This window comes from Jaculus jaculus, chromosome 1, assembly GCF_020740685.1.
Source record: "Jaculus jaculus isolate mJacJac1 chromosome 1, mJacJac1.mat.Y.cur, whole genome shotgun sequence".
Taxonomy (NCBI): Eukaryota; Metazoa; Chordata; class Mammalia; order Rodentia; family Dipodidae; genus Jaculus; species Jaculus jaculus.
Genome location: NC_059102.1, coordinates 142,682,828 through 142,697,453, shown reverse-complemented (window position 1 = coordinate 142,697,453; position 14,626 = coordinate 142,682,828). Strand labels below are relative to the sequence as shown.

Sequence of the window (14,626 nt, the reverse complement as noted above, 5' to 3'; positions counted from 1 at the left end):
GCTGAGAAGTGATGGAGGAGTGTCCAGTACTGAAACATCTCTATCACACCCTCCAAGGCTCAGGGTCCATTGTGGAAGAGGCGGCAGAAAGAATGTAAGAGCCAAAGAAGGGTAGGATTCCTTACAATGCAAATTGGCCTCAATATCCATGACCTCACAGCACCTAGCAATACCTTCACAAGACCCTCAGAATAGGAGGAAATGACAATAATATCACATTAAAAGAGAGACTAATGGAGAGAGGGTGGGGATATGATGGAGAGTGGAGTTGTGAAGGGGAAAGTGAGGAAGGGAAGGGAATTATCATGGTTTATTGTTTGTAAGTATAGATGCTATCAATAAAAAAATTATACATTAAAAACAACACATTCTGTAAAAGGCTTAGGATAAAGTTAAAATTTTTATTTTCATCTATTGCTTCTATGTGATCTATATTTAAACTCTCTCATTCGGGAAAGCTGGGACTGCTTACTAAAAGTTATTCAACATTCATCTAGTTCATAACATTTCTAAGGTTGAACAAAACCTTCATTTCTGTTAGATTTCCTACATTAATTTTATTCATGAGATTGCTCTTCTGAATGAGTTTTCATATGTTTAGTAAGGGATGTATTTTGTTTGAAGGCTTTCCCACATTCATAACACTCATAAGGTTTCTCTCCAGTATGGGACCTCTGATGTATCACAAGTTGTGATTTTGCATTGAAAGCTTTTCCACATTCATTACATTCATAGGGTTTCTCCCCCGTATGAGTTCTCTGATGTACAATGAGGTGTGACTTTTGACTAAAGGCTTTACCACATTCACCACATTCAAAGGGTTTCTCTCCAGTATGAACTCTCTGGTGTTGAGTTAGGCCTTCAATTTGCTTAAAGGCCTTGCCACATTGATTACATTCAAAGGGACTATCACCGGTATGAGTTCTCATATGGTAAGTCAGAGATGAGCTATGTCCAAAAGCTTTTCCACATTCATCACATTTATAAGGTTTCTCCTTTGTATGAGTTCTTTGATGTATAACTAGGTGTGACTTTTTGCTGAAGGTCTTTCCACATTCATTACATTCAAATGGTTTCTCACCTGTATGAATCCGCATATGTTTGGTTAGGGAGGAGCTATACTTAAAGGCTTTACCACATTCACTACATTCATATGGTATTTCACCGGTGTGAGTTCTTACATGCTCAGTAAGAGATGAATTATACCTAAAGGATTTCCCACATTCCTTACATTCATAAGGCTTTTCACCTGTGTGTGATCTCACATGCTGCATAAGGTTTGAGCTGTGTCTGAAGGATTTTCCACATACAGTACATTTATAAGGCTTTTCCCCAGTATGAATTCTTAGGTGATCAGTGAGAGCATGTTTATGACCATGAGCTTTTCCACACTGAATACATTCATATGGTTTTTCTCCAGTGTGAGTTCTCTGATGTACAACAAGGTGGGACTTTTGGCTAAAGGCTATCCCGCATTCATTACATTCATATGGTTTCTCCCCAGTATGGATTCTTTGATGGTCTATGAGTCCTTGTTTATGGCTGAGAACCTTTCCACACTGATTACATTCATAAGGTTTTAAAGAAGCTGGTGTTCTGTCAGGTTTAGTAGAACTGTGGCTGGATGATTTCTTATGTTTCTTTCCACTTTGAATTTCATCTTGCTCAGTACAAGAGGAGCTCATGTGGCCTACTTTCTCACGTTTTTTGCCAGTTTGAGTTTTGTCTTGCTTATCAGATGACCTATGGTTGTACAATTTCTCATGTTTCTTTCCAGCTAGATGTTTTTCTTTTTTTGTATCAGATAAGTGATGGCTGAATAATTTCCTGTGTTCTTTAGCTATATCATGATTTTTCTTTGCACAGTCTTTTACTAGACCAGGTAAGTCTAAATTCTTTTTCAAACTCTTCCCATGTGAATCAAATAGAAGAGGGTCTTTTTTTGAAGGAGCATGTTTTATACTGATGTATTTTTTCTCCAGCAAACCACACTCACTGCTTTTCTTCTTAGTTGAAGTGTTCTTCTTGAAAGCAGCTTCCTTCATAAGTTTGTTTTGAGATTTCTGGGTTTTCTCTAGTTGTTCATCATCTTGTTGGACTTCTAAAATGGAATTCAATGAGATATTCTTGTGAATTTTTGCCCTTTCACTTAAGTATTTTAGAAGTTAAAAAAACACTTCTGTTGACAATTTTAATATGTATACATAATGCATTAACATAATCCCCTCCCATTACTTTATACAGTTTACAAAGAAATGCCCCGCTGGGAATGGTATTCAACCCTAATATCCCAAAATGAGATAAGTATCAAAAAACAAATGTCTCTATCCTCTTGGACTTGATGGGCTAAAAGCTATAGTAAAACCAGGCAAAGAAAATTGATAATAGTCATTAATTATAGTATTGGCTGTTTAGAAATATGACCTTGTAGCTCATGCTAAGGAGAAAATAAACACAAGGGAAACCAAATAAGGACTATATTAAATGAAAAGAGCTTATGATTGAGCACAGTATGATGGTAAATGCCTATAATCCCAGCACTTGGGACCTGATACAGTAGAGTTGTCATAAGTTTGGAGTCACTCTGGACTACATAGCAGGATATAGCCAAAGAAAGAAAGAATAAAAGGAAGGAAGGAAGGGAGGGAGGGAGGGAGGGAGGAAGGAAGGAAGGAAGGAAGAAAAGAAGAAAGGAAAAAAGAGCTTATGATTATAGTTGACACATTTGAGGTCTCTCCTCAGTCCTAGCTGCCCATCTCTGATAACTTTCAATCAACTCATACTATTTGGTACCTGTAATATATTATTCCAACTCTCCATGGCCAGTTGAAGACAGATCTGGCTCAACCTAAGATACCTGGTTCTTCCTCTTAAAAATTTAGACTACACATAGCCTCAACCCAGTGACTAAATATTTTTTAAAAATATTTTTGTTTACTTATTTGCAAGAAGACAGAGAGAATGTACATGCCAGGGCCTGTACTTGCTGCAAATGATTTCCAGATGCATGAGCTACTTTACGTGGGTGCTGGGAATCAAACCTGGGTTGTTAGGCTTTACAGCCTTAACCACTAAGCCATCTATCCAGCCACCAGTGACTAAATTTTAAGATGACATAAGGTAAGAACTAGTAAAGACATATTTTCTTATGTAAATGACTTATGAGAAGCTCCTCATTGCAAAGAATGAAGCATATATGCATAGAAAGAAGCAGAAATGGAAGACGGTGTGTCCTGAAGAACACTGCAGAATTTAAATGCTCAGTGGTCTTCTAGTTGCCAGTTCTAGTTCTTAGTTCTGGCTGAAGTATCTGCCGTTAGGGTATAAGAAAGGATCTGCACCTTTTCCCATAAATCCCACTATTACCTAAGGCTAGCTAAACACATAGAGAACATAGAGAATATGAGTTTACCAAGGAGAACCAAAGAACTGATAGGTAAACGCAAGAAGCTGGAAAGGATATTCCATTGCTACAATTATGAACAATATAATAATAATAAGCACATTCATGTACTAAAGAAATAACCAACTTATAGTTCTTCTAAGTCCCCTGATACTGTTATAAAATGGTGAAATTCCAAGTAATTAAATTAGCTTAGGAAACAAACTTCACACCATCTGTATTTACAGTGTACATGCACACTTGTTTTCCAAGTTTGCTACAGAGTACATATCTTTGTTCTTGTCAGGTCATTATAATGGCCAATTATCAATTTTAAGTCTATTAAGTACTTTCTCACATTCTTTTTCCCACATATTAAACAACTATACATTTTAACCCATGTTCTCTCTACAAAGACCATCATCCACATTGACAGGTATGTATAGGCAGCCATGTTTGCACTATATGATCTAACTTCTGGCTGAAAACAATTCTTAGGCTGTGATAAACACTAGGTCTTGGATAGTACAATTCTTTCTCTTAATAATTTGAAGCCAGATGTGGTGGTACATGCCTTTAATCTCAGCACTTAGAAGGAGGATCACTGTGAGTTTGAGGCCAGCCTGGTTCTATAGAGTGACTTCCAGATAATCCTGGGCTAGAGAGAGACACATATCTCAAAACCAACCAAAAAAAAAAATTGAAATTAGGACTGGAGAGATGGCTCAGCAGTTAAAGGTGCTTTCTTAAAAACTTGATAGTCCAGGTTTGATTTCCTAGTACCTGCATAAAACCGGATGCACAAAGTGGCACATTTATCTGGAGTTTGTTTGTAGTGACAAGATGACTTAGTATTCCCATATTTACTCTTTTTCTGTCTACCTCTTTCTCTTTCTCAAATAAGTAAATAAAGGCCAGCATGGTGGCTCATGCCTAGAGACCCTACCTCAACAAACAAATAAACAGAAAAAGTAAATAAAAATACAATAAAAAAGAAGTTAAAAATAAAATTCAAAGACTTTTGTTAGCTAGGCATGAATACTACACATGAAAACCTATAAATTTTGTGGCTGAGTTTGCTATTGAGGAATGGCCTTTTCAACTATCTGTATAGAAACACAGAAAAAAAAAGGATGTAGGAGTAAGAATTAAAAAAACTCATGCTAGGCCAGGTGTGGTGGCACATGCCTTTAATCCCAGCACTTGGGAGGCAGAGGTAGGAGGATCGCTGTGAGTTCAAGGCCACCCTTGAATTCACATAGTGAATTCCAAGTCAGCCTAGGCTAAAGACCCTACCTCAAAAAAACAAACCAAAACAACAAAATAATAATAATAAGACTTGGGTTACAGAGATTGCTTAGTGGTTAAAGTGCTTGTCTGTAAAGCTTAAGGATCCAGGTTCAATTCTGTAGAACCCACATAAGCCCAATGCACATGGTGGCACATATGTCTGGAGTTTGCTTGCAGTGGCTAGTAGTCCTGGTGCACCCATTCTGTCTCATAAATAAATAAATAAATAAATAAATAAATAAATAAATACTCAAAGAGAAAAGAATATGTGTGAGTCCCAATGCCTGAGAAATAAGAGAAAGTGAATAGCCACCTTGGTGGTAAAGGAACATTACATCGAAAAAGTAAAAACCAAGAGAAAAGAATAAGGGTATTTGGAAAGCAGAAGTGCTTGCTTTTATGGAGAACATGTAGAAGACTGGATCCTATGGTATAGATGATTTTTTTGTGAGCATCTGGCTTTACCTGGGTACCAGGGAATTAAATCTTGGCTGGAAGGCTTTGAAAGCAAGTGCCTTTAACTGCTGAGCCATCTCCTCAGTGAAGATTTATTTTTGAAAGTGAAGATATGGTAGGGAATCTAGGTAAGTAGAATTATTGGCTACTTTTTCATTTGGGTAATCTTAAGAGATACAGCACACTGGGAGAAGGACTTTTATAGGATCTTCCAGGGTAGCATGACAAGGCCAAGTCTCCAATGCACACAGGAAAGAGACAGAGACAAATTCTCTTCTTGGAAGAAAGGGATCAAAAGTTAAACCTGACCTGGTGTGGTGGTGCATGCCTTTAATCCCAGAACTTTGAAGGCAGAGGTAGGAGGGTCACTGTGAGTTTGAAGCCAGCCTTAGACTACATAGTGGATTCCAGGTTAGCCTGGGCTATAGCGAGACCCTACTTCAAAAAACAAAGAAACAAAAAACAAAGTTAGACCTGTATACTTGGCATATCATATCATAACAAGCTTTTAAGGATACCGTATTGGACTTTCAAAAGTCACACCTGCCCTCTCCAAGAAAAGATAAAAATATGAAAAGAAAGTTCACTATGAAGGAGAGAAAGTGAATATGAACTACAGGAAGGTATAGAACAGAACCATGCTGGGGACAGTTGGGTGTGGCACAACACATGATTAAAGCTAGAACCTTTTCTTGAATTTGAGACAGCAACGAGAACACGAATTTTAAGCTAAGACAATTGTAATCTAAACATGAGGCTCACCAGGCCCAGCAATTGAATGGAGGAAAAGGAATATCCTATCCTTGAAAAGCCTCCAAGTGCTATATAAGAACCAGGAAGACAGTCATTGTATCCTAAGTGACTCCGGATTATTGCTCAGTTAAAAAACTAAGTATCAACAGGAGAAGTCCAGATAGCCCAAAGGTACTAATGAATGGATCAGAACTCTATCCATGGGAAACACCCATTTGTTAACTGAAGGATTCCCTTTAGTCTCAGAATTTTCATGAGCTCTTAAACAATTCAGGGGCAGGGGAAACTTTAAAAGATTGTTAACTGGGAAACTTTAGTGATAAGTAAAAAACTGAATATTTAATGTTCAGTACTAACATATAAGATGAATGAAAAAAATATTGTACAAATCTACCTAAGAACTGGAACAATATAGGAATGAAATAAGATGAACCTGATTTATAGGATTGCCAGTGAGAACAGGAGGAAAAAACAAACTAACTAACTAACTAAAAGCTCCAAAAAAAAAAAAAAAAAAGGAAATGAGGAGAGGACAGCAACTCACGGGAAATAGACCTGAAATCAGAAGAACAGGGAAGGTGAAAGGAAAATGTAATTTATCAAGAAAGATATAGGGCTGGAGAGATAGCAGTTAAAGGTGCTTGCTTCCAAAGCCAGATGAACCAGAGTTTGTTTGCAGCGACAGGAGGCTCTGGTGCCTATTCTCTATCTATCTTTCTCTCAATTAAATAAATAAAATAGCTTTTTTTTTTCATTCCTCCAAATGAATTGGAGATATCGGTTTAGAAGTAACTAGCATAAAACAAACAGCTTGTTACAATTTGCCAAGCAAGAGATATTCTTTCTGCACAAGTCCCTAAAGGAAGATCATGCAGAATAGGGCTACAGATTGAGCAAGAAATAAGTTTTTCTTCTTGTAATCCTCTAAGGTTTGAGGTCATTCCTTTATGGAAGAATGCTTAATCTAGGCTTAAGGATACAGGTGGTATAATCAAGCTTCCATAAGGATTCCTACTACTATTACAGTGACTCTCAAAGTAGAACCCCTCATGTGGACAGGCTAGAGAATTTTTGGTTTAAACTTCTTTCCCTGAGAGGTTCTGGTATTTTTCTACTATTTCCTGGTTTTTAAAAAAATGGTCAGACTCCACCCCCCCTGCAATGCATGACCCACACTCCCCATGGGGTTGACCTGTATCCCCAATGAGGAAGGCACCAACATGTGTTGTTTCCATACTAAATATGTCCATGTTTAATAAAAATAAATTTTAAAAAATGGTCACAGATGTTTAAGAAGAATTTTATTGTTGTACTAGGGATTGAATCTAGTGTCTAAACAAACACTCTACTACTGAGATATATCCCCAACCTGAAGAAGAAATTAAAAATAAATTATTCTTTAAAGAATTCCGGGGCTGGAGAGATGGCTTAGCACTTAAGCGCTTGCCTGTGAAGCCTAAGGACCTTGGTTTGAGGCTCGATTCCCCAGGACCCACGTTAGCCAGATGCACAAAGAGGCACACGTGTTTGGGGTTCGTTTGCAGTGGCTGGAAGCCCTAGTGTGCCCATTTCTTTCTTTCTCTCTCTCTCTCTCTCTCTGTCCTAAATAAATAAATAAAATAAACAAAAAAAAATGTTAAAAAAAAATTCCAAAGTTAGCACCAATGAACTCAAAACTTACTTCCACTGGCTACTTGCTTGGGTCTTGTTATTTTACTTAGATGACTTTGGTTGGGTCTTTTCCGCTTCCTCAAACATGGTTCTTCTTTTTCCAACTTAGAGAACATGTCTGGCTTAGGAGCTTGAGTCTCTGTTCCTAAGAAGTGATAGAAACTGAGTGTTAGAGACCATCTCAGAAATCAAGCCCCAGTGTTTGCACGTGAGGGCCTTTCGAGGCCATGAATATGTGGCTTCCGAAGTTTCATAATATGAATATCCATGCTTCTCGACTAAGTAGACCTTCCCTTTTAGAGGCAATGATACAAGCATCTTACCTACTATTCAAAAACGGTTTTTAACAACTCTGACCCACAAAAAACTCCAGGGCAAACTTATCAAGGACTCCAGCAAGAAGGTATCCATCCCACTGTACACATGGTGAATGAGGGGTGGTCCTTACCCACAGAGGCTAGGTGGCTGTAGTTCTCTAGAATCACATCCTTGCATAGGTCCTTCGGGGCAGGTTCCAGCTGCTCATGTTCATTCTGGGTAAAGGCCATAGTCACATGTTTGAATCTGTGCAATAACACATTCCTATTCAAATTCATCAACTGATTTGAACAATGTAATAGTTTGTTTTTACCTTAACCACACACTACTGACCACAATGCTATATGATACATATTCTATTATCCATTTTGTACATTTTTGAGAAATAAAAACCATATTAATAAATGACCCTATTTTGAATTTGCTTATTTAAGAGGATAAAAAGCATATGAATATCAGAAACAAATTAACAACCAAAGTATCATCCTTTATCTTTTCTTCTATAACAATGGATGTTAAAAAGCTATGAAGGACTAGGGAGATGGCTTGATGGCTAAATGTACTTACTTGCAAAGCCTACTGGCCCAAATTTAGCTCCCTGGTAGTCACATAAAGCCAGATACATGAAGTGGTACATGCATCTGGAGTTGGTTTGCAGTGGCAAGCGGTCCTGACATACCCGTCCTTTCCCTCTCTTTCTTAAATAAATAAATAAAACATTTTGTAAAAAGGCTGTGAAATAGTATCTATAGTTCTATATGGAACTTTTCAGTAGAAGAATTGAGACCCTTGATTTTCATAATTAATCAAACTATCATGTATTTTTAGAACCAAAAGTAAGACATTTAAGAATATAAGGATGCAAAAAATCACATAATCTCCATACTTTAGAAATAAAAAAAAAAAAAGGAGGAAAGGAGAGAGAAGCAGGAAGGGAAAAGGAAGGATCTTTAAATGAAGAAAAATTGGATTAGAATAAAAAAATTGCAAGGTTTGGAAAGACGAAGTCTGTAAGAGAAAGCTATGAATAATAAAACCAGCCAGGCATGGTGCTGCATGCTTTTAATTGCAGCACTCAGGAGACAGGAAGGATGATCACTGAGTTCGAGGACAGCCTGAGACTACACAGTGAGTTCCAGGTCAGCCTGGGTTAGAGAGAGACCCTACCTCAAAAACAAAGAACAAACAAACAAACAAACAAATGCAAATAAGTGAAACCAGTAAAATGTTTATTTAAATATAAGTAACTTGATAAAATCTTTGTCTAACAATTGAAAATGTCATTAAAAATCAAGAAGTATGATGCAGGAAAAACAAGCAGAAGCATAACTGGGAGGGGTCAGCAGGGGAGAAATTAAAGCATGTTAAAGGTTAAAAGTCTCTTACTTTTGTTAATTTGCAAGGAGAGAGAGAGAGAGAGAGAGGAGAATGGGCATGCCAGGGGCCTCTTGCCATAGCAAACAAACTCCAGATAAATGCAATTCTTTGTACATCTGGCTTTATGTGGGTACTGGGGAATCAAACACAGGCGGTCTGGCTTTGCAGGCAAGTGCCTTTAACTGCTGAGCCATTTTTTTTCAGCCCTTGAATTTCTCTTATTGAAATAGATGACTGGAGGGTGGTATAGCTTTATAGAATTTAGAAACTAATAAATATATATTCAAACATGTTTAACATTTAGAGAGAGACCCTCATGCTCACAGACCATTGATCCGTGAGTTGGGCATGTTATTACTCTAATGAACAGACCTCCAGTCGTAGTCCTAATATCCCCCATCATTATCACTGGCATCCCAGTCACTGAGCCTCGAACTTCACCGTGACTAGTCTCAGCGAGCCTCCCCATCACCACCAGAAGCAGATCACCCAAATCATTTGCCCCCATGATTCCTTAGCCATAGAGCTCACAGAGCACACAGATCTCTATCTCCCAAATCCCTTACCTGATCAATGACTGGGGAATCACTAGTAACAAGTTGCTAACAGTGGTCATCTTCCACCTCCTTAGCCATTCCAGTCCTTCACCTTTGTTTCAGATAAAACTGACTTGCCTTCTGAGGGTTCTGCTTCCTTACAGTGGTCTCAAGTGAAGGTTACCTTTAAATATTTTTTTTTTTTTGAGGTAGGGTCTCACTCTAGCCCAGGCTGACCTGGAATTCACTATGGAGTCTCAGGGTGGCCTCGAACTCACAGCAATCCTCCTACCTTGGCCTCCCGAGTACTGGGATTAAAGGCATGCGCCACCACGCCTGGCTACCTTTAAATTTTTTTCAGACACACCTTTAATCCCAGCACTTGGGAGGCTGAAGCAGGAGGATCGCTGAGTTTGAGGCCAGCCTGTTACTCCATAGTGAATTCTAGGCCAACCTGGGCTAGAGCAAGATCCTACCTCAGAAATCAAAAACAGGAGAACAAAAAATTCTCCTTGACTTATGTATCCTAGGATTTAAAAACAAGGTAAATGATTACTTCAACTCTTCTTCTCCTTTTTTCCCTTCTTTCTTTCTTTCTTCTTTTTTATTTTTATTTGAGAGAGAGAGAGAGAGAGAATGAGTGCCACAGGGCCTTTCAGCTGCTGTGAACAAACTCCAGATGTGTGTGCCCCCTTGTGTGTGTGTATGTGTGTGTGTGTGTGTGTGTGTGTGTGTGATATTGCACACTTGCATCAATGTGTATCTGGATACATTGGACCTGGAGATTAGAACATGCATCCTTAGGATTTGCAGGCAAGGACCTTAACTGCTAAGCTATCTCTCCAGCCTCTTTGTTTGTTTGTTTGCTTGTTTCTTTCTTTCTTTCTTTCTTTCTTTCTTTCTTTCTTTCTTTCTTTCTTTCTTTCTTTCTTTCTTTCTTTCTTTCTTCCTGTTTGTGTGTGTGTATGTGCATAGTATGTGTGGTATATGCATGTATGTATGTGTGCAGATACATGGTGCTCTGTGTGTGTGTGTGTGTGTGTGTGTATGTGTGTGTGTGTGTGTAGAACAGAAGAGATCATTGGGTGTCTCCCCTCCCCTGCATCATTTATCCATGTGTTCTTTTTTTTTATTATTATTAGAAAGAAAGAGAGGAGGAGAGAGGGAAAGAATGGATATGCCAGGGCCTCTAGCTACTGCAAATGAACTCCAGATGCATGTGCTACCATGTGCATATGGCTTACATGGGTTCTGGGGAACTGAACCTGGGTCCTTAGGCTTCACAGGCAAGTGCCTTAACCACTAAACCATATTTTCAGCTTTACAATTACCTCCATTTTGTACCACCTATCTCTCCCTTTCTACTGCATCAGTCCCATGGCTGTACAAAGTTGCCTTAATGCCAATTCATTTGAAGAAAGCCCTGTCTTGAAAACCCCATCCAATGACCATTTCATTACTTCTTTCCTACAGAATTCCTTATGTGTTGTTTACACTTGATATTTTCACTTTGTTGTTTCCCATTATTTCACTCCAACAGGATTTTATGCCCATCACTAGACTGAATGAGCTCTAATTGTTCAAAATAACCATTGAACGACATCTTGGCAAAACTAAATTTTCTCTAGTCACAATTTTGGATTCACAAGAAAACACAGCATAACTGACTACTCTCACTGTTTTGAAAAGCCTCCTTCCTAGACTTCCCTAACACCACACTTGAACCTTTTTCCTCCTACCTCAGACTATCCTTGATTTACTTCTGTTTTATTTCCCTCTGTCTAGCCTGTAAATACCAAAGTGACTCTGCCCTTGGCTGTCTTCTTTCCCCTAATTTTTCTTCTCTTCTTAGACAATCTCATCTAATCTCAAGGTTTTAGCTACCATCTTTTATTTATTTATTTTTGAGGTAGGGTCTCACTCTATCCCAGGCTGACTTGGAATTCACTATGGAGTCTCAGGATGGCCTCGAACTCATGGCAGTCCTCCTAACTCTGCTTCCCAAGTGCTGGGAGTAAAGGCATGTGTCACCATGCCTGGCTTTAGCTACCATCTTTAAACTGCTGTCTTTGAAATATAATTTCCTAGCCAGATCTCTCCTAAGTTCCAGATTCATATATCAAATGGCTACTCGGCATCTCTACTTGGATGTGTAATGGGAATCTTTTAAATCAGATTCTATGCCATCTGCCTTAGCTCCTATTTGCATCCATTAAGTCTAGTCTCTTCCAATACTACCCTTTCTCAGAAAATGGAATCACCATCTAGCCAGTTTCTAAAGCCAAAAGTCTAGATAGATGTAATTCTTCTTTTCCTTGCTGTTCTTAATCAATTTACCAATAAGTCCTACTACTAGCTCATGTCCAGATGTGTTCCGAATGTGATGTTTTTTCATTTTTTTTCCTGTACAAACAAATTATTATCGTCTACTTCCATTGACTACTGCAATAAACTTGTGACATTCCTGTATCTACTCAGTTCTGCTTTGTAGTTCATTTTTCACAGAATAGTCATGGTGATCTTGTGTGTGTGTGGTATATGTGTATATATGTGTGGCATATATGTTTGTGAGGGTGTACATGCACATGTTTATGTGTAGAGGTCAATACTGGGTGTCTTCCTCAATGGTTTCTACCTCTCTGCCTCCCAGCACTGGGATTATAGGTGCACAGCAGTGCATAGCTTTTACGTGGGTGCTGGGGATCCAAACTTGTGGGTTCTCATACTTGTGGAGTAACACTTACTGATTAAAGATTCTTTTTGAAGTATCTTCCAACTCAGACCACTTCCCTGCCTACACCCAATCATTTCTCACTTGCTGCGATTACAATAAAATCCAAATCCTGACCATAGCTAACATGACTTTACATGATCTGATACCACTCTGATTTCACATCTTTCTCTGCATATGCTCTACCTGCATTAATCTTCCTTCTGCATTTTAAACATATTAAACTCACTTCAAAGCTTCAGTAGTTCTTTCTCCCTTGGACACACTTCAGATGGCCGTGAGGATAGCTGTTGTCATCATGCTCAACTCAACTAGCATTTCCTCATAAAGATTTCTCAGAACATGGCAAAAATCACACATTCCCTTTAATCACTATCTACCACATTGCACTCACTAGTGTCTGGAGTTATTTCTTTATGTGCATCATGTTTTTTTGCCTCTTTCCTATTTCTAGAATGTAAGAGACACTGAATAGGCAAGCTCTGTGTGTTGCTACTTAAAACACCCTGGCATAAATAAGTGTTCATCTTACAGTCTGTCCATTTCTACCAGTTTTTATGCAGGGACACCCAAATCAGTTACTAACCTTCACAAACTTCTTGACTACTTATGGAAGCTCTAAATCACTATTCTTCACAGAGTAATAATCACTAACCTCCAATCACTGGCTGCAAAGAACCTTCAATCACTAACAGTCTTGCACATGCCTGGATCCTAGTCACAGAATCAGAGGACCTTTAATCATTAAGTCCTGCCAATCACCTCATTTCTAAAAGCAGTTAGGATTCCCAGACACTACCTTTTGTCTCCCTCCCCCCGCCCCCCAGCAGATGACAGACAAATCGCCTGCTGTGTGCAAGACGTCTCAACAAAGACTCTCATTCCATCAACCACCATCCCTGCGCTGGCCTCCAGCTCCCCCCAGTACACTGCACATGAGTCACTGACTCAAAGATTCAGACTTGCATAAACATCACCATCGCTGACCCCAAGACCCTAGCCTCTGATCCTCACAGACACTCCCAATTACCCCCACAATCTCAACAATGCCCCCCCCCCCACGCTTTTGACAGATCAGTCTCTAATTAGCGCAGGTCCCGGGAACCGCAGGCTCGCACAAACATCGTAAATCCTGTCGCACCCTGCTAGTTTTCCAAACCCTGCTACGGACGCCGCTGCGCAACTAGCATCACTACTATCTCCGCAACAAACCTCAGAACCCCCTTTTCGACGACTACAGCACCCCACCGGTCCCTAATATCATCGACCCAGATCGCTCAGAACAATGACCTCCCGCAACGACCCTGCCACATCGACTCCGCCGATCCCCAAATCTTGTCTTCGCAGACTCCAAACGCTGACGGCCAGCAGCCCCCAGTCCCATCACCGCCCTCACCGCGTCGCAGCCCCGGGGTTCCGACACAGCCATGTCTGGTGGACGCCTGGTCTCTTGGGCCGCCCCAGCCCTCCGCCTCTGGCCCACCGGCTCTGGCTTTGTCAGGATCGGATCGCAGTCGGATGCCGACATGGCGGCCACCCGGAGCGCGGCCTCCGAGGGTCCCGCGGCTGCGATGGCTGCGCCCGTACAAGGTCGCCTGTGGGCGCGGCCATCTTGGAAAGAGCCTGCCGTACAGAGGGGGCGCGGGGTCTCTGGGATCGCTCCATCCGCCCAGCGCCCGAGGCTCCTGGAGTGCCAGCCCGCTACAACTAGCTCATCACCCCAGAGGTGAGATCCAGAGACGCCGAGAGGCTTCACCTCGGGAATTCTGGCGCTCACCTTACAGGGCTGGTCCCAGCAGGCCCATGCCGCCAGCCCGAATCAGGATGCTGAAGCTGTATTCCCGAGAGTCACCCCAAGGGAAGTAACGGGGAAGGAAGGAGACAAGCCGGCCTGCACAACTAACACCCAAAGGACGCAAATCGTCCGGACATAGAATAAATCGTTTCGCTTACATGTAACAATGATGTAAAAAAGAAAAATGAAATAGATGAACACACGATTGCTCTTTTTTCACAAGTCGAGGCAATTATGCGATGTCTGCTCTCCACAGGACTGCGAATACAGACGTGTGTGTGTGTGTGTGTGTGTGTGTGTGTGTGTGTGTGTGTGTG

General features: G+C 40.2%; 1 protein-coding gene across 1 annotated transcript; it reads right to left on the bottom strand.

Moving 5' to 3' along the window:
• Positions 1-387: 387 nt before the first annotated feature.
• Zfp37 (ZFP37 zinc finger protein) lies at positions 388-14,051 on the bottom strand. The gene is made up of 4 exons (XM_045142149.1): positions 13,911-14,051; positions 8,001-8,085; positions 7,563-7,697; positions 388-2,101 (listed from the first exon to the last, which is right to left on the bottom strand). Exons 1-4 carry the CDS (start codon positions 14,040-14,042, stop codon positions 558-560), a joined length of 1,896 nt encoding a protein of 631 aa, XP_044998084.1. The 5' UTR covers positions 14,043-14,051; the 3' UTR covers positions 388-557.
• Between the last annotated feature and the right edge of the window lie 575 nt (positions 14,052-14,626).

Excerpts from the sequence above, each read along its gene's own strand:
- Zfp37 (XM_045142149.1), bottom strand. The coding sequence starts at position 14,042 with ATGTCGGCATCCGACTGCGATCCGATCCTGACAAAGCCAGAGCCGGTG. Across the intron at positions 7,698-8,000 it reads CAGCCACCTAGCCTCTGTGG|GAACAGAGACTCAAGCTCCT; the intron begins GTAAGGACCACC and ends ATCACTTCTTAG. Across the intron at positions 2,102-7,562 it reads CAAGCAAGTAGCCAGTGGAA|AAGTCCAACAAGATGATGAA; the intron begins GTAAGTTTTGAG and ends ATTCCATTTTAG.